At 39.0% G+C, this 26497-nt stretch overlaps 1 protein-coding gene across 1 annotated transcript in view; it reads left to right on the top strand.

Moving 5' to 3' along the window:
• Nucleotides 1–23468, top strand: part of LOC106091695 (uncharacterized) — a 78394-nt gene extending 54926 nt beyond the window's left edge. Inside the window, exon 3 of the mRNA XM_059365808.1 lies at nt 22429–23468. Coding sequence (XP_059221791.1) covers nt 22429–23090 — 662 coding nt within the window. The 3' untranslated portion in view covers nt 23091–23468. The remainder of the gene's footprint in view (nt 1–22428) is intronic.
• Nucleotides 23469–26497: the final 3029 nt, after the last annotated feature.

Raw genomic sequence — 26497 nt, 5'->3', positions numbered from 1 at the left:
AAAAATAAAATTTGGTCCTGGGAAGGACCAACGAGATCTTGAGGATTTTGTATCCCTATTAACCCTAGACAATATGGGTACCAATTTTAAGTATTATTCAAAATTTAGGATGAAGAGGTGGAGGAGGATAATGATGAGTATGAAGACATCACATCGTGGCTGTAAAGGGAGCCCACATTAAATTTACTCCTGAAGGCATTAAAATGTGATTGCAACATTCATGCGGCAATCCCTGGATTGCGCCAACTTCAACAATAAAAATTCTTCCGTACTACGTACATTTCTAAAGTGATTAATTGGCCAACTTTTTCCTGAACTGATTTTTCAAACTGTTCCAGAGGTGAGCTTATTCTAACAACATGTGCAAGTTTTTTATATTTTTAAATATCCATTGCAGGATATACATGAAAAATATAAAAAAAAACTAAAACTTGAAATTTTCACTGAAATAATTCAACAATTTTTGTTCTGTGGTACAAAATTCAATGAAATTTTTTCCAAACATAAAAAATAAAAAAAAAATCAATCAAACTTTCTCTAAAGCCAAAATTTTGATCAAGTTTTCTCCAAAGACAAAATTTAAATGAATTAAGGCAGAAGACAAAATTTTAATGACTAAAGACTAAATTTCAAATTAATTTTTTCTGCAGACCAAATTGTAATGTTTTTTTTTATATATATTTTTTTTGTCTAAACATTTATTTCTATTTTATCCGGAGTTGGAGTCGGATAATTTTTTCAAATCCTAATCCAGGGAAAATTGCTTAACTCCTGCGGAGTCGGAGTTAAGCCCTGGTTTCAACAACCGAAATCTTAAGAATTTGGCGAACTATCAACGAACTTACAATCAGCAAACAGTGTTTGCTATTGTCAGCAGACTATTTCCTACGAGTGTATCAAATTTCTATTAAGGTAAGGTTTGGTTAGGTTAGGTTCAAGTGGCAGTCTGCCATCAGACTTTTCGTCTATTGTGATACCACAGGAACATAAGAAAGAAGATGCCTTCTACTTCCTACCGTTGAACTATCCATATCGCTTTAAAAACCCCAACAACGTGCGAATTTTCACATCCGCTAAATCAGACAGGTTTTCAAAGAAATGAGAACCTAAAGTGGAACTCCTTCTGACTGCCAGTGCGGGACAAAGACTCAGAAGGTGGTCTATAATCTGTTCCTCTTCCATGTTTTCAGAGCTTCTTGAAAAGCCGTTACTGGCCACCTTCATCCTGTAAACATGTTTTCCGATTAGACAGTGACCTGTCATGACGGACACAACGACTGAGGCCTCAGTTCTAGCCAGTGACAGCAATGCAGATGACCTCTTCAAGGCTAGATTAGCCCACATAGTTTTGGAATGCTCACAGACCTCTCTTTGTGACCATCTATCATTCTAATTTGTTCTAATTAGGGCCTGGTCTTGAAAACTAAGCTTACATGTCGCTTGAGGCATACCCACAGATTCCAGTTTCCCTGGAATGTATATCGTAATGACATTAAATCTTAGTCATTCCACCACTTCCTTAAGTGCAAGGATATCGCTTGATACGTAGTGCAGTGGTCCGGTAAGCTTCTCTAGATATTTAGAGTACACCTCAAAGTCCACCTGGTCGACTAGTTAGGAACATTCCGTATAGAAGCCTATATCAGGAATAAAGGTACATTACTTTTTATCAAATAGCTAATCAGGCCGGGTGTAATCCACACTGCCTGGAACATCAGACATTGTACCAAGGATAACACAGTGTCCGTAGCTGTCACATGACCAAAGAGAAAGCTCCCTTTGCCTCAAGGCTGTGGTCGCAGCAATTTTGTCTAGCCATATTAGTTGTAGCATTGAATTCAGTGCATCAGATGGTGTCGTCCCCCTGTGATGCAAAAACAAGCCATCCTTTGGATCCGGTTGACTATTGAACAGTAGGTGTAGTTTTGAGGCGCCTTCCACCCGACCACAACACCGTACAGCATTATAGGTCTGACAACTATAGTATTTACCCAGTGCATGACCCGAGGTTTAATTCCCCAAATTTTGCCAATGGCTCTCTTGCAGGTGTAAAGGGCAAGAGTTGTCTTTCTTGTCCTTTCCAAAATGTTAGGTTTGAAGTTCAATTTCCTGTCCAGCAAAACACACAGGTACTTTGCGCTTTCTGTAAATGTAGGTACTTTGTATCTCCTGCTGAAAAAAAAACTACTTCTGTCTTGCACGTATTTATACCCAGATCACTTTGGGTAGCCCAATTTGCTGTTGCACGTAGAGTTTCCTGAAGTATATCTCTTAGAGTGCTGGGAAACTTTCCCCTAACCGCTATTGACACGTCATCAGCATACGCGACCACTTTTACACCTTTTTCTTCCAAAGACAATAATATATTGTTAATGACTATATTCTAAAGTAGAGGAGATTGTACACCTCCTTGAGGTGTTCCTCTGCTGACCCATCTTTATAGAATCCACAGATCCTAAGCCTGCCGTAATGCATCTTTTCTATGGTAGAGTTGATGCCTGGAAATTACAACTCCTTCATGATTGACATCGGTTTTATATTATGAAAGCACCTTCAATGTCAAGAAATGCTACCATTGCATATTCCTTGACAGCGAGAGAATCCTCTATATAGCCGACTAGGTCGTGAAGGACTGTTTCAGTGGATTTTCCTTTACTACATGCATGCTGCTGCTGCGACTGGCGATCTCCAGGGATCTTTGCCCTATGATATGTTTCTATCAAACTCTCAAGAGTCTTCAGAATAAAGGATGACAGACTAATAGGACGAAAATCTTTTGCCTTCGTGTGGTAAGGTTTTCCTGCTTTCGGAATGAAAATGACTTTGTGTCCCTCCATTCCACAGGTATATATGACATGCTGATACAAGCAGAGCATGTCTCCCTTAGCCAATGAACTATTATTTCAGACACAGCTTGTAAGTCAACCGGTTATAAATCATCAGGGCATGGCGACTGAAAGGAGTCGATACTTCTTATCGCCCAAAGTATCTTCCGCTCAGACACAATTTCCTAATAACCTCCGACGAATGCATACTACAACCTCTTTTGGCGCCCAGTTGTCCGTTGGAGAATTTTCCGGGAAATGTGTATCAACGACTAGCTAGTTATAGTGTTTCCCCAACAGACATTGTCCACACATGCTCTGACTTTTGAATATACTCCACCGTAATTGGTGGAGTTGTGGCTTTTGCCCTGTTAAAGAGTTTCTGCAGTCCTTCCATAGTCCAACCAGTTCTGGGGTCCACCATGGCCGGGCAAACAGCGGCTTGGCACTTGGACGTGCTGACACAAGCAAGTTATGCAGGGCCTTCGTGATCCGCTTGACCATTATGTTTATATCCTGCGCAGTTTTTACTTCCTTTCCTGTTCTAGAAGGGATAGACGTGCAGAATAAATAACAAAAAGGTAAAAAGGCGTTAAGTTCGGCCGGGCCGAACTTTGGATACCCACCACCTTGGGTATATATATAAAACACCTTTCGATATATAGCAGCTATATCGAACTATGTTCCGATTTATATGGTCTCTATGAGAGCTATAACCAAATCTTGAACGATCTGTGCCATATTACAGAAGTATGTGGAGGAGCTTAGCTTTACTGACTGTCCCAAATTTTGGCGACATCGGATAATAAATGCGCCTTTTATGGGCCCAAAACTTTATGTCGAGAGATCGGTCTACGTGGCAGCTATATCCAAATCTGAACCGATCTGGGAAAAATTGAGGAAGGATGTCGAAGGGCCTAACACAAAATCGCATAATACATGTGGCTTTTATGGGCCTATGACCTTAAATCGGCGGATCGGTCTATATGGGGGCTATATCAAGATAAAGTCCCATATAGCCCATCTTCGAACTTAACATGCTTATGTATCTCGTTTTAGGCAAACAAAGAATAATGAATATGAACTGTTTTGCTATTGGATCTATATCAAGTTATAGTCTGACTCGGGCCATAAATGAATTGAATGCTGAACATTGTAGAAGTCATTGTTTAACAGTAGGGGCAAAATCTTAGGACCGGTTTTTATGTGAGCTGTATCAAGCTGTATATCGATTCAGATGATATGAGACATGTATGTTGAAGGTCACTGGAGAAGCCATTGTACAAAATTTTTACCAAATCGGATGAAAATTGCGTCCTCTAGAGGCTTCAGAAGTCAATTATCCCAGATCGGTTTATATGGCAGCTATATCAGGTTATGTACCGATTTGCGACATACTTAGCACAGTTATTGGAAGTCATATCAAAACACGTCGTGCGAAATTTCAGCCAAATCGGATGACAATTGCGTGCTCAATTGGGTCAAGAAGTCAAGATCCAAGATCGGTTTATATGGCAGCTATATCAAAACATGAACCGATTTGGCTCATTTATAATCCCAACTGACCTACACTAATAAAAAGTATTTGTACAAAATTTCAAGCGGCTAGCTTTACTCCTTTGAAAGTAAGCGTCCTTTCGACAGACGTACGGAGGGGCAGACGGACGGACATGCGGACGGACATGGCTAGATCGGTTTAAAATGACATGATGATCAAGAATATATATTCTTTATCGGAGTCTCAGACGAATATTTCTGGGTGTTACAAACAGATGGACGAAATTAGTATACCCCCATCCTATGGTGGAGGGTATAATTAAAGTCGAATATCTCCGAAACCAGTGGAGATATTGTAGGTCTCAAGCGAACTTTTTTGTAAGGATTTTCGAGTACTATCCACTAAATTTTTGAAAATCAGGCCATAAATTAAAATTTGGCAAACCGAAAAATTTTTCGAAATACCAAGGTGACCAACTTTAAGGGCCTGCCAAAAGTACAAAAATGGTGGCTTCTACAGCCTTAAAAGTCGAAAAGCATAAACAATATATATGGGAGTTTCATCTAAATCTGATCGATTTTAATGACATTTTTTGCATGTAGTGCGATGGATGGGTGCGTAAGGATGGGACCAAAGTTGTGGCTACTACAGCTTTAAAAGGGCGCATCGGAGGAAACATATATATGGGAGCTATATCTAAATTTGAACCGATTAAAATCAATAGCGTTTGTGCTTGGACCAAAAAAGAGACATATGCAAAATTTTATGAAAATCAGACAACAAATGCGACCTGTTACTTGATTACAAGAATATATGGACAGACATATTGTAAAACGATCCGCATACTTATCAATAGGTCTAGCTCTTCTCTTTTTTAGCGTTGCAAACAAATGCACAAATCTTTAATACCCTTTAACACAGTGGTGGTGTAGGGTATAAAAATAGATTTTCAAGTAACTGCGCAAATCTTTCGATTAAGACGACTTCCTATTTCATTGAAAATGCATGTAGATACATGTCTTTATATGACGACTAGAGAGTCTTCTGTATACAGAAAGTGGCAGCACATATGTAACGCACGTATCGTGTGATAGCAAGTTTAAACTTGAATCGGACTGTACTCATGGACATGTGAGAAATTTACCCTTGTTCCTTAAGGGAATTCTCATTCTCATTCTCATTGCATATGCAAATTTATGTTTAATGATTGGAAACTTATTTTATCCGATTTCGGAGGGTGTAACGCATATTCTCACTAAGAACCCACTAGTCCACAAATGTTGAAAATTCTACCTTCTTACCCACTGTGTTGTGTTGAGCATCCTTTTATTTGATAGAAATTCCATAAAAAATTCCATCAAAGTTAGAAAATATGGTTGTCAACAAATTTCTGGATCAGCGTCTGGAAAGTTTCATAAAATATCCTCGGATATACTTAGTTACTTATATATAGAAATCTGGGAGTGTGTATAAATTTGTTTATACAAATACCATGACGAAGATGAATTTATATGTATTATTAAATTAAATAGAAACAATGTTTCATCCTGATGTGTTACATCCTGACAAACATGATCCAATGGACAGCATGTGGCTGTATGTATTTAGGTGAGACTATAAGTGTGCCAGCGACTATTTGTATTCTACAATATATACATACAGTGCACAGTGCCATCAAAATCACTTAGACGTTTTCGTCCATTGTGATGCCACAGGAACAGGAGAAGGAAGATGCCTTCTAGTTCCCACCATTAAACCATCCAGATCGCTTTCAACAGCCAAACAACTTGCAAATGTTCACATCCGATAAATGAGAGAGGTTTTCAAAGAAATGAGAATCTAAAGTGGAACTCCTTCTGACTGCCAGTGCGGAACCCACAAAAGGTGTTCTATAGTCTCTTCTTCTTTGATGTCCTCACAGCTTCTGCAAAAGTCGTTACTGACAACCTTCAGTCTGTCAGCATGTTTTCCGATTAGACACAATGACTGAGACGTCAGTTCTAGCGGTAGATCTCTTCAAGTCTAGATTAGGCCACATAGTTTTGAAATGCTCACAGCCTTCCTGGCTGCCTGAGAGGATATTTATGCCAATCGGCGTAATGACATTATATCTTAGCCATTCCAACAATTCCTTAATTGCAAGCATCTCCACATGATACGTACTACAATGGTCGGGTAACCTTTTCGATATGACCAGTTCTATATCTTTAGAATACACCCCAAAGCCCACCTGGTCGTTTAGTTTGGAACCATCTGTGTAGAAGTCCATGTAACTTCTATTACCAGGGATATCGTGGTTCCAATCGGTTCTATCAGAAATAGTGGTACAGTAATTTTTATTAGGGAGGGTGTAATCCACACTGCCTGGAACAGCGGACATTGTATCAAGGATAACAAAGTGTCCATAGCAGCCACATGACCAAAGAGAAAGCTCCCTTAGCCCCACCGCAGTAGTCGCAGCAATCTGTCTGGCCACAATGTCCAGAGGCATAAGATGGAGCATTAAATTAAGTGCATCGGATGGTGTCGTACTTAGTGCGGTTGTGATGTACAAACAAGCCATCCTTTGGATCCACTTGGCTATTGAACAGTAGGTGAAGTTTTGAAGCGCCTTCCACCAGACCACAAGACCGCACGTAGAGCTTCCAGAAATATATCTCTTCCAGAGACAATCATATATTGTTAATGGCTTTATTCCAAAGAGGAGGAAACAGTACACCTCTTTGGGCTGTTCCCCTGCTGACAAAGATCCCCTGCCTGGCGTAATACATATTTTAGTAAGTTTTTAATATACTTTCTTGCGGTAGAATTGATGTCTAGAAACTCAAACTAATTCATGATTGACGTCGGTTTTATATTATTGAAAGCACCTTCATTGTCAAGAAATGCTATCATTGTGTATTCCTTGACAGCAATAGAACCTCTATGTAAACGACTAGGTCGTGAAGGACTGATTCAGTGGATTTTTCTTTACTATATGCATGCTGCTGCAGCGACAGGCGATCTCCTAAGGTATGTTTCTATCAACCTTTCAACAGTCTTCAGCATAAAGAATGACAAACTAATAGGATGCAAATCTTTCTCCATCTGGATCTAGGCCAAATTGAAGATGCATGTCGAAGGGCCTAACAAAACTCACTGTCTCCAATTTCAGCAAAATCGGATAATAAATGTGGTTTTTATGGGCCTAAGACCCTAAATCGGCGGATCGGTCTATATGGCAGCTATATCCAAATCTGGACCGATTTGGGCTAAATTGACGAAGGATGTCGAAGGGCCTAACACAACTCACTGTCCCAAATTTCAGCAAAATCGAATAACAAATGTGAATTTTATGGGCCTAAGAGCCTCCATCCTTCGGTGGTGCGCATAATAATTGCTATACTATTGGAGCTATATGAAGTTATGTTTCGATAAGGACTATAATGGAATGAATGTTGGAGACCATGGTAGAAGTCATTGTATAAAATATCAGCCAAATCGAATAAGAATTGCGACCTTTAGGTGCAACTTGCAAATTTTGCCCATGAACATTCCACTAAGGAACAGGGGCAAACTTCTCACATATCAAAGAGTGCAGTCCGATTCAACTTTAACCTCAATGATAAGGAGCCTCCTTCTTATAGCCGAGACCGAGCGGCGTGCCGCAGTGCGACACCTCTTTGGAGAGAAGTTTTACATGGCATAGTACCTCAAAAATGTTGCCAGCATTAGGAGCGGAAAACCACCGCTGAAAATTTTTTTTGTTGAAAGTCATAACGAAACACGTCAAGCAAAATTTCAGCGAAATCGGACAGGACTTGCGCCTTCTAAATGCTCAAGAAGTTAAGATTCAAGATCGGTTTATATGACAGTTATATTAGGTTATGGCCGGATTTTAACCATATTTGACACAGTTGTTGGAAATCATAACAAAACACGTCTTTCAGCCAAATCGAATAAGAATTGCGCCCTGTAGTGGCTCAAGAAGTCAAGATCCAAGATCGGTATATATAGCAGCTATATCAAAACGTAGACCAATATGGCCCATTTACAATTCCAACCGACCTACCTATAAAAAGTTTTTTTTTTGCAAAATTTCATGCGGTTAGCCTTACTCCTTCGAAAGTAAGCGTGCTATCGACAGACAGACGGATGGACGAACATGGCTAGATCGACTTAAAATGACATGATTATCAACAAGTAAAAGCGTGCTAAGTTCGGCCGGGCCGAATCCTATATACCCTCCACCATGGATCGCATTTGTCGAGTTCTTTTCCCGGCATCTCTTCTTAGGCAAAAAAGGATATAAGAAAAGATTTGCTCTGCTATTAGAGCGGTATCAATATATGGTCCGGTTTGGACCACAATTAAATTATATGTTGGAGACCTGCGTAAAATGTCAGCCAATTCGAATAAGAATTGCGCCCTTTGTGGGCTCAAGAAGTAAAATAGAGAGATTCGATTTATATGGGAGCTGTATCGGGCTATATACCGATTCAGACCATAATAAAGACGTATGTTAATGGTCATGGGGGAATCCGTCGTACAAAATTTCAGGCAAATCGGATAATAATTGCGACCTCTAGAGGCTCAAGAAGTCAAGGCACAGTTGTTGGATATCATAACAAAACACGTCGTGCCAAAATTCATTCAAATCGGATAAGAATTGCGCCCTCTAGAGCGTCAAGAAGTCAAGACCCAAGATCGGTTTATATGACAGCTATATCAGGTTATAGACCGATTTGAACCATTCTTTGCAAAGTTCTTGGATATCATGACAAAACACGTCGTGCGAAATTTCATTCCAATCGGATAAGAATTGCGCACTCTAGAGGCTCTAGAAGTCAAGACCCAAGATCGGTCTATATGGCAGCTATATCAGGTTATGGACCGATTTGAATGTTGTTGAAACTCATAACGAAACACGTCATGGAAAATTTCAGCGAAATCGGATAGGACTTGCGCCTTCTAAATGCTCAAGAAGTTAAGATTCAAGATCGGTTTATATGACAGCTATATCAGGTTATGGACGGATTTTAACCATACTTGACACAGTTGTTGAAATCATAACAAAACACCTTTTTCAGCCAAATCGAATAGGAATTGCGTTCTCTAGTGGCTCAAGAAGTCAAGATTCAAGATCGGTTTATATGACAGCTATATCAGGTTATTGACGGATTTGTCAACTTGGAAATCAGAATAAACCACCTCATGGTAAATTGCAGCCAAATCGGATAAAAATTGCGCGCTGTAGTGGCTCAAGAAGTCAAGATCCAAGATCGGTTTATATAGCAGCTATATCAAAACATGGACCGATATGGCCCATTTACAATCCCAACCGACCTACACCTATAAAAAGTTTTTTTTTTTTGCAAAATTTCAAGCTGTTAACCTTACTCCTTCGAAAGTAAGCGTGCTATCGGCAGACAGACGTATGGACGGACATGGCTAGATCGACTTAAAATGACATGATTATCAAAAATATATATACTTCTAGGGGTCTGAGACGAATATTTCGAGTAGTTAAGGATGGGGGTAAATTCATTTTGTCATTCCGTTTGCAACACATCGAAATATCCATGTCCGACCCTATAGAGTATATATATTCTTGATCAGCATAAAAATCTAAGACGATCTAGACATGTCCGTCCGTGTGTCTGTTGAAATCACGCTACAGTCTTCAAAAATAGAGATATTGAGCTGAAACTTTTCACAGATTCTTTTTTTTGTCCATAAACAGGTTTAGTTCGAAGATGGGCTATATCGGGCTATATCTTCATATAGCCCCCATTAGACCGATCGGCCGATTTAGGGTCTTAGGCCCATAAAAGCCACATTTATTATCCGATTTTGCTCAAAATTTGAGACAATGAGTTGTGTTAGGTCCTTCGACAACCTTCGTTAATTTGGCTCAGATTGGTCCAGATTTGGATATAGCTGCCATATAGATCAATCTTCAGATTTAGGGTCATAGGCCCATAAAAGCCACATTTATTATCCGATTTTGCTGAAATTTAAGACAGTGAGTTGCGTTAGGCCCTTCGATATCCTTCGTTAATTTGGCCCAGATCGGTCCAGATTTGGATTTAGATGCCATATAGACCGATCCTCCGATTTAGGGTCTTAGGCCCATAAAAGGAGCATTTACTGTCCGATGTCGCAAAAATTTGGGACAGTGAGTTGTGTTAGGCCTTTCGACTTCCTTCTGCAATATAGCACAGATCGGTCCAGATTTGAATATAGCTGTCATATAGACCGATCTCTCGAATTAAGGTTTTGGCCCTATAAATTGCGCATTTATGGTCCGATGTCACCAAAATTTGGGATCGTGAGCTAAGTTAAGACCCTCGACATACTTTTGCAATTTGGCTCAGATCGGTTCAGATTTCGATATAGCTATCATATAGACCGATCTCTCGATTAAAGGTTTTGGCCTATAAAAGGCGCATTTATTGTCCGAGGTCGCAAAAATTTGTGATAGTGAGTTGTGTTAGGCCTTTCGACTACCTTCTGCAATATAGCACAGATCGGTCCAGATTTTAATATAAATAATATAGAAGAATCTCCCGATATAAGGTTTTGGGGCCATAAAAGTCGCATTATTTGTCCGATTTCGCCGAAATTCGGGACGGTGAGTTGTGTTAGGCTCTTCGACATTTTTCTGCAACTTGGCCCAAACCGGTCCAGATTTGAATATAGCTGCCATATAGACCGATATCTTGATTTGAAATCTTGGCCCCATAAAGGCGCATTTATAATCCGATTTCATTGAAATTCGACACAGAAACTTATGTTATTCTTTTCGACATCCGTGTCGTATATGGTTCAGATCAGTTAATTTTTAGCTACTATTTATAGCTACTTAAAACACGAATATGTTGTTATACACAATTGAACAATGACTAGTTGTGTTAGTTCCAAATCTGAACATATTTCGCTGCTATGGGGGATAAGTTTTTTTCACCGGATTTTGACGAAAGGTGGTTTACATATATCTCCGAGGTGGTGGTTATCCAAAGTTCGGCCCGGAACTTAAAGCCTTTTTACTTGTTTTATTTTGTTTTTTCTCTTGTTTTAAGTATTTTTTTTAATAATTTTTAACTAATTTTTAACTCAACTTTTTCATGTTAACTCAACTTTTTCAGTTTTTCCCTATTTTTTCCGTTATTCATTTTCCTATTTTTTTACAGGCTTTTCAAGTTGTTTTTAAATAATTTGACTGTTATTTCTCCCATCCATTTCTAATTTGTCTCCCCTTTTTCACCTTTACATTTATCTATTTTTTTTTTTAATTTTCACAGCCTTTTCCTAGCATTTTTATACCCTCCACCATAGGATGTGGGTATCCTAATTTCGTCATTCTGTTTGTAACTCCTCGAAATATTCGTCTAAGACCCCATAAAGTATATATATTCTTGATCGACATGACATTTTAAGTCGAACTAGCCATGTCCGTCCGTCCGTCTGTCTGTCGAAAGCACGCCAACTTTCGAAGGAGTAAAGCTAACCGCTTAAAATGAAAGTTACACAAATACTTCTTATTAGTGTAGGTTTTTTAAAAACTTATCTTTTGTGGTAGAAATGCAGGTTTTTTCATTTATTAACCGATCAGTCTGAAATTTTGCACACATGTTTCTATTGGCTATTGGCTGCGGTACAAAGTGAGTTTGAAATTCAAAAAAAAAAAATGGTTCAACTTTAGCTATAGCTAGAATTGAACTTCAAATCCAACATTTTGGAAAGGGCAAGAAAGTCCACTCTTGCCCTATACACCTGCAAGAGAGCCATTGACAAAAGTTGGGAGTTACCCGACCACTGCCGTGTGTATCAAGCAGATATCCTTGAAATTAAGGAATTGGTGGAATTGCTAAGATATAATGTCATTACGACGATTGATATAAATATCTTCTGAGACAGCCAGGCAGCCATTAATTTCCTGGAGAACATATTTATGAACACAAAAATAGCCCTCGACTGTCGCAGGTCTCCCAACGAGATGGCTGAACAGTTAAAAATTCACCTGTTCTGGGTGCCGGGCCACAGAGATATCCCAGGGAATTGTAAAGCGGACGAGCTTGCGAGACTAGGAACTACCCTACACATTCCAGGGATACTGGAATCTGTGGGTATGCCTCTAGCGACATATAAGCTAAGTTTTCAGGACCAGGCCCAAATGATAACGAGTAACAGATGGTCCCAAAGAGGGTGCTGTGAGCATTCCAAAACTATGTGGCCTTATCTTCACTTGAATAGATCTACCGTTTTGCTATCAGTGGCTAGAACAGACGTCTCAGTCATTGTGTCCTTATTACAGGTCACAGTCTAATCGGAAAACATGCTGACATGCCAGTAACAACAGAAGCTGTAGGGACACCGAAGAAGAAGAGACTATAGAACACATTCTGTGTGTTAGAAGGAGTTCCACTTTAGGTTCTCATTTCTTTGAGAACCGGTTTGATTTAGCGGATATAACCATTCGCAGGTTATTGGCTTTTTAAAGCGATCTGGATGGTTCAACGGTAGGAACTAGTAGGCAGCTTCCTTCTTCTGTTCCAGTGGTATCACAATGGACGAAAACGTCTAAGTGAGTCTGATGGCAGACTGTCACTTAAACCTAACCTTGCTATAGCTGTCAAATATTTTTATGTTTGTTTAGCAATAAAGGTAGGATTTCATTGAATTTGTTTTTTTTTTTCGAAAATGACCACCTCTGCATTAACATCAATTATCATTTGATCTAATGAGGTTTTTTCTGAAGTATTCGGACAGGCCAATAACAGCGATAACTCCAAGGAATATTCACAATATTTTTACCTTTTCTCGCCACTGTTCTCGATGCTCGACTCTGCTTATATACGAGTATGTATGTAAATTGTCGAGTGTGTGTGTCAGTTTGAAGCGGAAAACCAGGACGGAAGTGTGCTATACAAAGCGTTTGTTCTCATGCACAGTCATTATGTCCATCTGACTGTTTGAGAATTTTTCATAGAAATATACAAAGAATCCATAGACACTACTGGTACTTTGGGTATGATGTACCTTCATGTTGGCCCCATGAAAAACGTGCGACTTCAAGTATTTGTCTGAAAAAAGGATTATTAAGGAAACTTAAACTGCATCATCAATTCCGGAGTCTGGTGCAACCATAGTAACAAAGTTCTATAAATGTTGCCCTCATGCACCTGTATTCAGCACCCCCTTCTCGATGCTTCAATATTATACAGAATAAAAGGCTTGATTGTAGTTTTTCCAATGAAATTTGCCCTTTCATTAAGAGATAATTTTGTAGCAAACAAATTTTTATAATTACTGTCTAATCGTTTGTGTTTCTGTCAATTTAAGGTTTGTGTGTCTCTCTCTCCTTCCTTTGCCATAATTATATGCATATTCTATGTTTTGATAGAAATCTCAGCAAGTCTTAGTTTGTGACTTATTTTTAATACAAAAATCTTTTAATAAAGGTCGAAATGTCGTTGAAGGTAAGAAAATTGACTTTGGGAAAAGGGCAACGTTGTAGCACAGGCCTAAAAAATGGCAGAGTCTTTAAATAGTCTTAAAAAGATTGGTTTATATGGTAGCTATACCAAGTTATGGACCCGATTGGAACAATGTTTGTTATGGATGTTTTGCCACCGAAACAAACAGGTAGTAGTCCATCGTCTTGTTTTTTACGTTTTATTTCCCGACCCACCGTTTTTCATTTCCCTTTACCCCCTCGGGCTCGGCACTCAAATTCTAGACACCCAAAATACATAATCGTAGGAAGACCTCTAGGTCTTTCGGCTGCCCAAATCAGCCGAAAATTACCCAAAGTTGGTATACACATTTTATTACGCTTTATGAATTTTTCTCTTCTGTTATAAAAATTTGCTTTACTACGGAAAAATATCCTATTAGCAAATAAATTGCAACTAGTGCATATACTTAAAGTGGGTATGGAAACTCATATTCAAAAATCTTTCCGGAAGGGAAAATTACATCCTAAATTGTAATCTATGGCATGCCAACAATTTTTGTAGCTAATTTTTACTGAATGTTATTACCATTTATTTTGAGGACATGTCAGTATGAAGTCCACCAACAACGTGGTGAGCAAGTTTAACACACAATTTTTTAGTTAGTGGGTAATAAAATATGGTAAAAATTATGCTGTAATTGTTTAAGTGATACACTCCTTTACAAAACAATCAGGATGTTTTGTTGTGTTTTGTTTTTCCATAAATTTTCATTAACGAAACTATTTTAATTTTTTAGAATTTCTTGCGCACATTAAAGACAATCAATTTGTATACCTACCACCATAGGATGGGGGTATACCAATCTGGTCATGCCATTTGTAACAACTCCAAATATTCGTCTAAGTCCCCATAAAGTATATATATTCTTGATCGTCTCGACGTTCTGAGTCGATCTAGCCATGTCCGTTCGTCCATCTGTCGAAATCACAATAGAGGTCGAATGCGTAAAGCTTCCCGCTTGAAATTTTGCACAGAAACTTAATATCGATATTGGACGTTGAAGATTGCAAATGGGCCATTTCGGTTCAGATTTAGATATAGCTCCTATATTAACTGATCTCCCGATTTGACTTCTTGAGCCCCTGGAAGTTGCACTTTTTGTCCGATTTGACTGAAATTTTGCATGTGGTGGTGAAATTTTGTATTATATAATTCATCAGTACGACATTGGAATCATAAATTAAAATGGATGTCCCTTTACTAGTTGGAGTAAAAGCTTTACAGCCTTATTCACAAAACTTAATAAAGCCTTAAATAGGTTTATTTAACAGTTCTATAAAGAAAATCTGTCAAATAAATCTATTTCAAATATTAAGTTTTGTGAATACAGGTGTTAGTTTATAAAATTTAGTAAATAACAGAAGGGTTGACAAGTATTGAGAAGTTCATTTTTAACTCTTTATTCTAAAAATTCAATGTGATTCATGCTTAGGTATAATTAGATTTATCACTGTTGAACACGCTTCAACAGTTTATGTGCAAATTCATATTTTTCATAAAAGGTGAAACAGGATCTCATGAAGACAGATGACAACTTTTTGATAAAAAAATGGTTGATAGCTTTGTTTTTTCTTTGAAGATGACTGCGACTATGTACATTTGGTTTTTTTGCCTTTCCCTTAATGCAAGAAAGGCACGCAAATTGTTTGTTTGTCTCTGTATTAGAGAACTGCATGAGACCCAAAATTTGACACTCAATAGCCACTTTGACCAAGGCAATTGTCTGTGTCGCATGCAACATAAAAACAAAGTTAGCTAGAAACACACGCAGAAATACAACAGAGTGAGACATGCGCGAACTCAGTGGATTTGGTTTTCAATTTGGACGACGGACATCGTGTGATGTTTGCAAATGAACACCACTCAGATAAGTGAAGTATGCAGCCAAAGCAAGCAGAGGAATGAGACATCAAGTTTTGCTGAGCGGCACAGATATACTTTTTTATACCCAGCACCGAAGGATTGGGGTATATTCATTTTGTCATTCCGTTTGCAACACATCGTAATATACATTTCCGACCCTATAAAGTATATATATTCTTGATCAGCGTAAAAATCTAAGACGATCTAGGCATGTCCGCCCGTCTGTCTGTTGAAATCACGCTACAGTCTTTAAAAATAAAGATATTGAGCTGAAACTGTTCAGAGATTCTTTTTTTGCCCATAAGCAGCATAAGTTCGAAGATGGGCTACATCGGAATATATTGTAATATAGCCCCCATATAGACCGATCGGCCGATTTAGGGTCTTAGGCCCATAAAAGCCACATTTACTATCCGATTTTGCTGAAATTTTGGACAGTAAGTTGTGTTAGGCCCTTCGACATCCTTGTTCAATTTGGCTCAGTTCGGTTCAGATTTGGATATAGCTGCCATATAGACCGATCGGTCGATTTAGGGTCTTAAGCCCATAAAAGCCACATTTATTATCCAATTTTGATGATATTTGAGACAGTGATTTGTGTTAGGCTCGGTTTATTTTTGGATATAGCTACTTAAAAGACCAATATTTTGTTATACACAATTGAACAATGACATAACAGAAACCTAGTTCGATATAGCTGCTATGGTATGCATTTTTCACCGCATTTTGATGAAAGGAGCTTTACATATATACCCGAGATGGTAGGTATCCAAAGTACTGCCCGGGCGAACTTAACGCCTTTTTACTTGTTTTATGCCAAATAAGTCGTTTAAATTTAGTGACCTCTTTCCCACAATGTAGGCGGCTAAATTATGCCGCAAGTTGGTTACAAAAACGCAAATGAATTTACAATTACTGACATGGGATTTTGGACAATGAAACGTCAATATTTGCTGTGCTGTCAAAAACCTTACTAGCCCCTGGGCTGCTCAAAAATTATTCACCTTACTTAGTTTAGGTTAGGTTTAAAAGAGGGTGCACATATTAATTCGCCCCATGCCACTATGGACATACACCTAAGCCTGTAATCGGCTTGTTGTGCGCTCTAAAAACTATAAAGTTACCTATAAAAAGAAAATTTTAAGTTAGGAATTCTGTGCTACTTACAAAATCCTTAATTGTTGTCCATGCCATCACGCTAAGTTGGTTCATGTCTGATATTGTGTCTCCACCGGTATCTATTGGACTCGAAAGCCGGGCAATGACAAAGGAAATGCTCCGTCGTCTCATCATCTTCCCCGTATGCCCTACAAATGCTTTCACTTGCCGCACCGATTTTACATAAGTGAGCTCGTAGTCCTATGTGCTCCGTTATGATACCAATAGCTATACTGACCTCCTTCTTGCTTCCTTTCAGTAATAGCCTCGTCATTTCACGATTTGGATCCCCCCATGGGATTTTCGCCGTCCTACCGACCGTTTCGCTGTTCCACAATTTTGCATGCGCATTCGTCGCCCACTCCCTTAACTCGGACTGCGTCGACCCAAAAGGCTTCGGGTTAACCAAGTTTATTGACGGCAGTCCTCTGGCATTCACCGCCAAATCGTCTGCCCTTTCATTTCCGCTTAATCCGTTATGGCCCGGCACCCAAACGATGCGGATTTGCCATTAATCTCCTTCTTACACTGCAAGACTGTTCGTGACCTAACCGCCCCCGTTGTTATTGCCCTTATGGCAATTTTACTGTCGGTAAAGGTGTTTACACTCGACGTCCTCGCGTTAGCACCACACTTAACGTCATATTTTTACTATCCCCACAACTTTTCTACCATACAGCCAAAATCACAAAACTTGCGCAAATAGCCATCGGAACATCTCAAATTGCAATGAATTATAATCAGAGTAACTTTAACTCATTAAATGAATTTTTTATAATAATATTAATTATTATAACAAGTAAAAGCGTGTTAAGTTCGGCCGAGCTGAATCTTATATACCCTCCACCATAGATCACATTTGTCGAGTTCTTTTCCCGGCATCTCTTCTTAGGCAAAAAGGATAAAAGAAAAGATTTGCTCTGCTATTAGAGCGATATCAAGATATGGTACGGTTTGGACCACAGTTAAATTATATGTTGGAGACCTGTGTAAAATGTCAGCCAATTCGAATAAGAATTGCGCCTTTTGGGGGCTCAAGAAGTAAAATAGAGAGATCGATTTTATGGGAGCTGTATCGGGATATAGACCGATTCAGACCATAATAAACACGTATGTTGATGGTCATGAGAGGATCCGTCGTAGAAAATTTCAGGCAAATCGGATAATAATTGTGACCTCTAGAGGCTCAAGAAGTCAAGATCCCAGATCGGTTTATATGGCAGCTATATCAGGTTATGAACCGATTTGAACCAAACTTTGCACAGTTGTTGGATTTCATAACAAAACACGTCGTGCAAAATTTCATTCCAATCGGATAAGAATTGCGGCTTGAGGCTCAAGAATTCAAGACCCAAGATCGGTTTATATGACAGCTATATCAGGTTATGGACCGATTTGAACTATACTTGGCACGATTGTTGGACATCATAACAAAATACCTCGTGCAAAATTTCATTCAAATCGAATGAGAATTGCGCCCTCTAGAGGCTCAAGAAGTCAAGACACAAGATCGCTTTATATGACAGGTATATCAGATCATGGACCGATTTAAACCATACTTTGCACAGTTGTTGGATATCATAACAAAATACGTCGTGCAAAATTTCATTCCAATCGGATAAGAACTGCGCACTCTAGAGGCTCAAGAAGTCAAGACCCAAGATCGGTTCATATGGCAGCTATATCAAAACATGGACCGATATGGCCCATTTACAATACCAACCGACCTCCACTAATAAGAAGTATTTGTGCAAAATTTCAAGCGGCTAGCTTTACTTCTTCGGAATTTAGCGTGCTTTCGACAGACAGACAGACGGACGGACATGGCTAGATCGACATAAAATGTCACGACGATCAAGAATATATATACTTTATGGGGTCTCAGACGAATATTTCGAGTAGTTACAAACAGAATGACGAAATTAGTATACCCCCCATCTTATGGTGGAGGGTATAATAATAATTATATTTGCAATCAGCTGATCCACGTCGTACAAAAAAAAGTTGGAGACACCAATTTAAAAAGGTTTATTTTTGCTTTTGACTATTTGGGGCAAGGTATATTCATTTACAGGTGGAGGCAATTGCCCAACAACAAAATATTGAGTGCACTATCTGTTAAAATCAGTGATTAGTGCAACTCTGATTTTGTGTATGTTACTAGTTAGCGCCATTTTTCGTTGTTTGTGTGTGTTTTGATTCTTAACAATAATAGATACACACAACCAAAACTCGTTGACAGATTGTGCACTTCGCGAGAAAAATTTTACTTAGCTGTTTACGATACACTCCCTGGTAATTATGTCATGATTTGGGGCTTTCACGGTGATGTATCAAATAATGTAAAAGCGTCCGCTCTAAAATATGTATACGCGTCCGAAATTTTGTCAAATTTTTAAAAAGTTTTAAAACAGTTTTAATAACTGGTATAAAATATATGTATCTGCATATCGTTAGATCATTTTTCAAAGTGTCCAAAAATCCTCCTTGTTTTTCAAAAGATTTTTATCGAAATATTTTATTAGATAATATTATTATTTTGCGAGTGTGTGCTGAAAAAGGTCATTACTTGATTAAAGCAGGTCGGGGCCTACAGGAACTGAATTAATCTTTCTTAAACCCTAAATAGGCTATTTAAGATTTGTGAATACGGTTTTTGGTGCAAATGCTTATTGGTAACTTATAAAACCTACATAACTTTGTATACCCACCACCATAGGATGAGGTATACCATTCTAGTGATTCCGTTTGTAACACCCCGATTTGACTTCATGAGCTCCTGGTAGCCTCAGTTTTTGTCCAATTTGGCTGGAATTTTGCATGTAGTATTTTGTTATAACTTCCAACAATTGTACAAATCGACAAAGAACCTGATATAGCTCATATAAAAACCGATCTCCCGATTTAACTTCTTGAGCCATTACAAGCCTCAATTTTTACCAGATTTTGCTGAATTTTTGCACATTGTGTTCTGTTTTGACTTCCAACAACTGTGCCAAGCACAGTCTAAGTCGGTCAAGAACCTGATATACCTCACATATAAACCAATCTCACGATTTGACTTATTGAGCCATTACAAGCCTCAATTTTCACCCGATTTTGCCGAATTTTTTCACATTGTGTTTTGTTTTGACTTTCAACAACTGTGCCAAGCACAGTCTAAGTCGGTCAAGAACCTGATATACCTCTCATACAAACCAATCTCCCGATTTGACTTCTTGAGCCCCTGGAAGCTTAAATGTTCATCCGATTTGGCTGAAATTTTGCACATTATGTTCTGTTATGACTTACAACAACGGTGCTAAGCACGGTCTAAATCGGTCAAGAGCCTGATATAGCTACCATATGAAACTGAAATTTTGCATGCGGTGTTCTGTTTTGACTTTCAACAAATGTACCAAGTATGGTTCAAAACGATAAAGAACCTGATATAGCTCCCATACTTAGGACGCTTTTATTTGTTTTGTTTGCATTGTAGATATTTTACGTGCTAAATGCAAACTTCGGTTAATAATTTAAAACCACAAGCAACCACGGCTTTTTGCAGTAGATAATGTAGAAGAATATGTAAAAACATTTCAAAGGATGCGGATAATAACTCATCTTTATAATAAATAAATGTTTTAGATAATTTACTTATAATTGCAACTGGAAAGTGAAATGCTAGTATTCAGAGCAATCAAACCTGATCTTTTTGTTTAACTAAATTATAAACGAAAATAGTTAAATCCGTATAAACCAGCAAGGAAGGGCAAAAGTCGGGCGGTGCCGACTGTATAATACCCTACACCTACCCTATAAGTACCATGTGTGAGCTATATCCAATTCTGATCCAATTTTGATGGACCCCGTCGGATGTTTTCAGATGGGTTATTAAACAACCCGTATCAAATTTAACTGTAATAACTACGGTTAACAAATGAGCACTTTATTGCAATATTTCCCAAAATCGGACGAACATATATATGGGAACTATATCTAAATCTGAACCGATTTCTAGCAAAATTCTTAGATACTGTGGTGGTCGTCGGGGAAAGCTCTGTACGAGATTTTGGCAAGATTGGTCAATAATTTTGGGCAAGATTGGTCAAAAATGTGCTTGCGTGACCATAGAAGTGAAAATCGGGCGATATATATATCAGGCAGCTATAACTTAATCTCGGCCCATTTCTATGAAATTCACAAGTAATCTCGAGAGTCATAAGAAAATCCTTCCTGCCAAAATTTCGAGAGAATCGGTTAACAAATGAACATTTTATTACATTATTACTGCAAATCGGACGAACATATATATAAGAGCTATATCTACATCTGAACCGATTTCGAGATAACTCTGTGGATATGTATTATCCAGGAAAATGTTGTTTAAAGTTTGGGAAAATTGATCAATAATTGCGGTTGCAGTGGCTCTAGGAGTAAAAATCGGACAATATCTATATACAACAAGTAAGAGCGTGCTAAGTTTGGCCGGGCCGAATCTTATATACCCTGCACCATGACACGCATTGTCGATTTCTTTGCGCTGTATCACTTTTTAGGTAAACAATGCTTTAGGCAAACAATTGAATGCTGAACTTTGTAGAAGTCATTATGTTATATTTCAGTCCATTCGGAAAAGAATTGGGTCTTGTACGGGGCTCAAGAAGCAAAATCGGGAGATCGGTTTATATGGGAGATGTATCAAGCTATTGATCGATTCAGACCATATTGCAGCCAAATCGGATGAGAATTGTGCCATCTAGAGACACAAGAAATCAAGATCCCAGATCCGTTTATATGGCAACCATATCAGGTTATGCACCGATTTGCACCATACTTAGCACAGTTGTTGAAAGTCATAACAAAACACCTCATTCAAAACTTCAGTCAAATCGGATGAGAATTGCGCCCTCTAGAGGCTCAGAAAGTCAAGATCCGATATCGGTTTATATGGCAGCTATACCAAAACATGGACCAATTAGGCCCATTTACAATCCCAACCGATCTACACTAATAAAAATTATTGATGCAAAATTTCAAGCGCCTAGCTTTACTCCTTCGAAAGTTAGCGTCTTTTCGACAGACAGACGGTCTAGATCGACTGAAAGTGTCATGACGATCAAGACTATATATACCTTATGGGGTCTTAGACGCATATTTCGAGGTGTTACAAACAGAATGACGAAATTAGTATACTCCCATCCTATGGTGGTTGTTTTTCAGTTCGTGTGAAAAGTAGAAGTCAGTACTAGGCTTAAGGCATGATGACCACACGCAATATAGCTCGCCTCCTCTTGTAGTAATGCTGAAAATATTCCTTCAGAACCTGGAGATTAAATGGCAAATTAATGTTATCGCATTTTGTCTTCGTCACGACAAACTCATGATTTCTTGTTTTAAATAAATATGAGCAATAGTAAGTGTACGAAAAATACTGCTTATTGATTCTCACAAAGCACTCAATGTATATTCGTTTTATTTGCACATCAACATATTCAATTATCTGTTCCAGCACTTAATTGTAAAAATTAGGATAATTAAAATTGGAAGAAATAAACTTATTTTGTGTAAACTATCACAAACTTTTATTTTATTTCTTTTTCAGGGTCTTCTCTTCACTATCCCTCATCTGAGAACAATTACACGAATTCCAGCAGTATTTGTGCTAGTATTGGCAGTAATCAGGACACACTGTGGCGAATGAAAATGTCAGCGGCTGCCGCAGCAAATGCAGCCTCCATGCAACAACAGCAGCAGCAACATCCTTCGACACAGATTTACATTGAAAGAACACCGTCCGCATTCAGCAGCTGTGGCAGTGGTGGTGGTGGTGTTGGCATTGGTGCTGATCCACTAACGCAATATGTCGTCGACTACGTCGGATTTCCGGTGCCACCACCACCACACATAACATCAGTTACTGCTTCCGGAAGTCAACACAGTTTTCAAAGTGGCAGCAGCCACAATGTGCCAAGTTTAAGTGCTGCTACTGCATCCTCCCAGTCCAGCACCACTACCAATTCCACAAGCTCAACCACCACACCCATTGCAACCGGTGCATCGAACAACTGCACCACTCTTCAAAGGCAAGAGAAGAAGCAACTCAAGGATTCATCGAATCAGCCGGCAATAGCATCACAACGTTATGGCACCCTAAAGAAATCAACCAAGCATCACTCCCAACACACAGCCGCGGGAGCAACAACGCAAACATCCATGGACCACAGCCAGCTGGGTAAGTGGACAAAGCCGAAATCTAAAAATTGAAGAAGTGCTCCACTCCTGTGATGGTCAAAATGTATCAACCCAACTCCCCAATAAACCACCACAGCCGCAATCCATCGCTGGCGAGGGGAATCGACCAGCAGTGGCATTTCAACCCTCCGCCAATGGCGGCTCCGTTCATGTTTCACTTCACTTATTAATAATTAAGTTACCGATGCGGATTCAGATTGGAATATTTGTTTTAATTTTTTATCGATTTCCTTGGCTTTTATTTAATTCGCACAAGAATATTTGCTGAGTTACGAAATTTTAATTGAAAACATATTTTTTCAACTCCATTAATGGGGCGATAGGCAACTAAAGGCGAACGCTTTAGTTGCTTTGGCTGTGCATTTTTTACTCGATGGCAACATAAATCATGATTCCCAACCTATTTACAATCCACGCATTGCGGTGGTATTGACTTGAAATTATGGTAGTTTTCAATGAAAATTTGTTCGTGCCAAAAGGACGTGGAAAAAAGATTTCCAAATAGCAAATGTAATGAATCTTCACTAACTTGAAAGCTCTATTAGTTAATATATTTCGACATTATTACCAAAACTGAAGAGTTTTACTATTGTATAAACGTATGTAAAGAGGAGAAAGGATTTGCATTCGAAAACTTTTTGATTAAATGCGATATTGCCAAGTCGAAAAATTTTGCTCGATTCTAACTTCATTCAAAAGACCTTTTTTGAAGAACAACAATAATTCTAAAACGATCTGATGATGTCCGTGATCGATCTGATGACGTCTGTCTGTCTGTCCTTCTATTGTAATCTCGATCCCACGATTTCAATGTTCAACTCACCCCAAATACGCATGCTTCAGAGAGTTCACAAATTATCATAGCCTCCATAAAACTACAATACAATTTTAAAGTTCAATTTATGAGGAGGGAGGAGGAAGAGGAGGGTGCAGAAAGAGGAGGGAGGAAGAGGAGAAAGGAGAAACGTCCCTTCCGCAGAAGGAAAAAGAAATGGAAAGACGTGAGTGTGAGCGATTTGAGATATACAGGATTGAGAATGTCTTCTCAGTACCATTTCAACTGGCAAAAACTGCTGTTTTCTCAAACAGATTTTGAATAACAAATTTCGTTGTTCAATAAAGTTTCGAGTTTGCTCCTTTTTTGCAAGGAGTGCAGTGTCGACCAACTCTTGCACGACTCCAAGGCAAAATATTTTTCAACTTTACTTGCGGAGTCGACTCCAGATATTATGTTTATTGTATTAAAACCAATATATTAGCTTTTATAGCCACCCCCATGGGTAAATTCATTTAAGTTATGTTAGATTAGGTTGAAAAGAGGGTTGAGATATTAATCCGCTCCATGGCACTATAGACATACACCTAAGCCAGTAATCGGCTTGTTTTACGCTCTAAATACAAAACAAGTAAAAGTGTGCTAAGTTCGGCCGGGCCGAATCTGATATACCCTCCACCATGGATCGCATTTGTCGAGCTCTTGCCACGGTTTCGCTTTTTAGGCAAACAAAGGATAAAAGAAAAGAATTGGACCAATATCAAGCAATGGTTCATTTTGGACCATAATTGAACTAAATATTGGATACCATAGAAGAAGTCATTGTGTAAAATTTCAGCCAAATCTAGTAAGGATTGCGCACTTAAGGGGCTGAAGAAGTAAAATAGGGAGATAGGTTTATAGGGGAGCTGTATTAGGCTATAAACCGACTCTTGCCATATTCGACACGTATCTTAAAAGTCATGAGAGAAGCCGTTGTAGAAAATTTCAGCCAAATCGGGTGGTACTTGCGCCCTTTAGAGGCTTAAGAAGTCAAGATCCCATATTGGTTTATATCGAAGCTATATCAGTTTATGGACCATTTTGAACTTTTCTTAGCAAAGTTGTTGAAAGTTATAACAGAACACCTCATGCAAAATTTCAGCAAAATCGGATAATAATTGCGCCCTCTAGTGGCTCAAGAAGTCAAGACCCCACATCGGTTTATATGGCAGCTACATCAGGTTATGGACCGATTTGAATCATTCTTAATACAGTTGTTGGAAGTCATAACAAAACACATCATGCAATATTTCAGCCAAATCGGATAGGAATTTCTCCCTGTAGAGGCTCAAAACAAGACCCCAGATCGGTTTATATGGCAGCTATATCAGGTTATGAACCGATTTGAACTATTCTTAGCACAGTTGTTGAAAGTCATAACAAAACACCTCATGCAAAATTTCAGCCAAATCGGATAATAATTGCGTTCTCTAGTGCCTCAAGAAGTCAAGACCCCAAATCGGTTTATATGGCAGCTATATCAGGTTATGGACCGATGTGAACCATTCGTAATACAGTTGTTGGAAGTCATAATAAAACACCTCATGCAAAATTTCAGCCCAATCGGATAGGAATTGTGTCCTATACCGGCAACAAGTCAAGACCCCAGATAGGTTTATATGACAGCTATATCAGGTTATTGTCCATACTGAGCACAGTTGTTGGAAGTCATAATAAAACACCTCATGCAAAATTTCAGCCTAATCGGAAAAGAATTGTGCCCTCTACCGGCTCAAGAAATCAAGATCCCAGATCGGTTACAGACTTCCTTTAGTAATAGCCTCGTCTTCTCACGATCTGGATCCCCCCATAGGATTTTCGCCGTCCTACCGACCGTATTGCTTTTCCACAGGGTTTCATGCGCTTTCGTCGCTTACGCCCTTAACTCGGACTGTGTTGACCCGAAAGGTTAACCAAGTTTATTGACGGCAGTCCTCTAGTCCAGTCCAGCCTTCGTCTGCCCTTGCATTCCCTTTCACTCCGCTGTGGCCCGACACCCAAACGATGCGGATTTAATCTCCTTCTTACATTGCAAGACTGTTCGTGACCTTACATTCCAGGTTGTTTTTGCCCTTGTGGCAATTTTACTGTCTATTACATACTAGACGTCCTCGCGTTAGCACCTCTCCACTTCACGCATTCCGTGATCGCTCGGATCTCCGCCTGTAGGACCGTTTTATGGTCAGACAGTCTAAAACAGATCTCAGTCCTTGGGTTCTCAATGTAGATCCCCAGGCCCCCCAGAGGGCATGGTCCTCATCGCTACGCCTATGCCAAGACAAAACGTTCTCTGAACCTTTTGTATGGTCCTTATATTGAACTTTTTCTCCATAGCAGTCCACCAAACTAGTTAGGCGTAAGTAAGTATTGGTCTAATCACGCTTCTGTAGAGCCAGAGGACTATCCTCGGATTCAGGCCCCATTTCGAACCTATGGCCCGTCTACAAAGTGCCCAACATCTGTGAGGCTTCTCAGTACGCTCCTTCCAATTCAGTCTCCTGTCCAAGATCACACCTAAGTATTTGACATATTGGCCCACGTTCGTCTTCTTCGTGAACAGGCATATTTCTGCCTTCTCTGGGTTAGCATTGAGACCCCTGAG

This window comes from Stomoxys calcitrans, chromosome 3 (assembly GCF_963082655.1).
Source record: "Stomoxys calcitrans chromosome 3, idStoCalc2.1, whole genome shotgun sequence".
Lineage (NCBI taxonomy): Eukaryota > Metazoa > Arthropoda > Insecta > Diptera > Muscidae > Stomoxys > Stomoxys calcitrans.
Note: the sequence above shows the minus strand (reverse complement) of the source record. Positions and strands in the feature narration are given on the sequence as shown.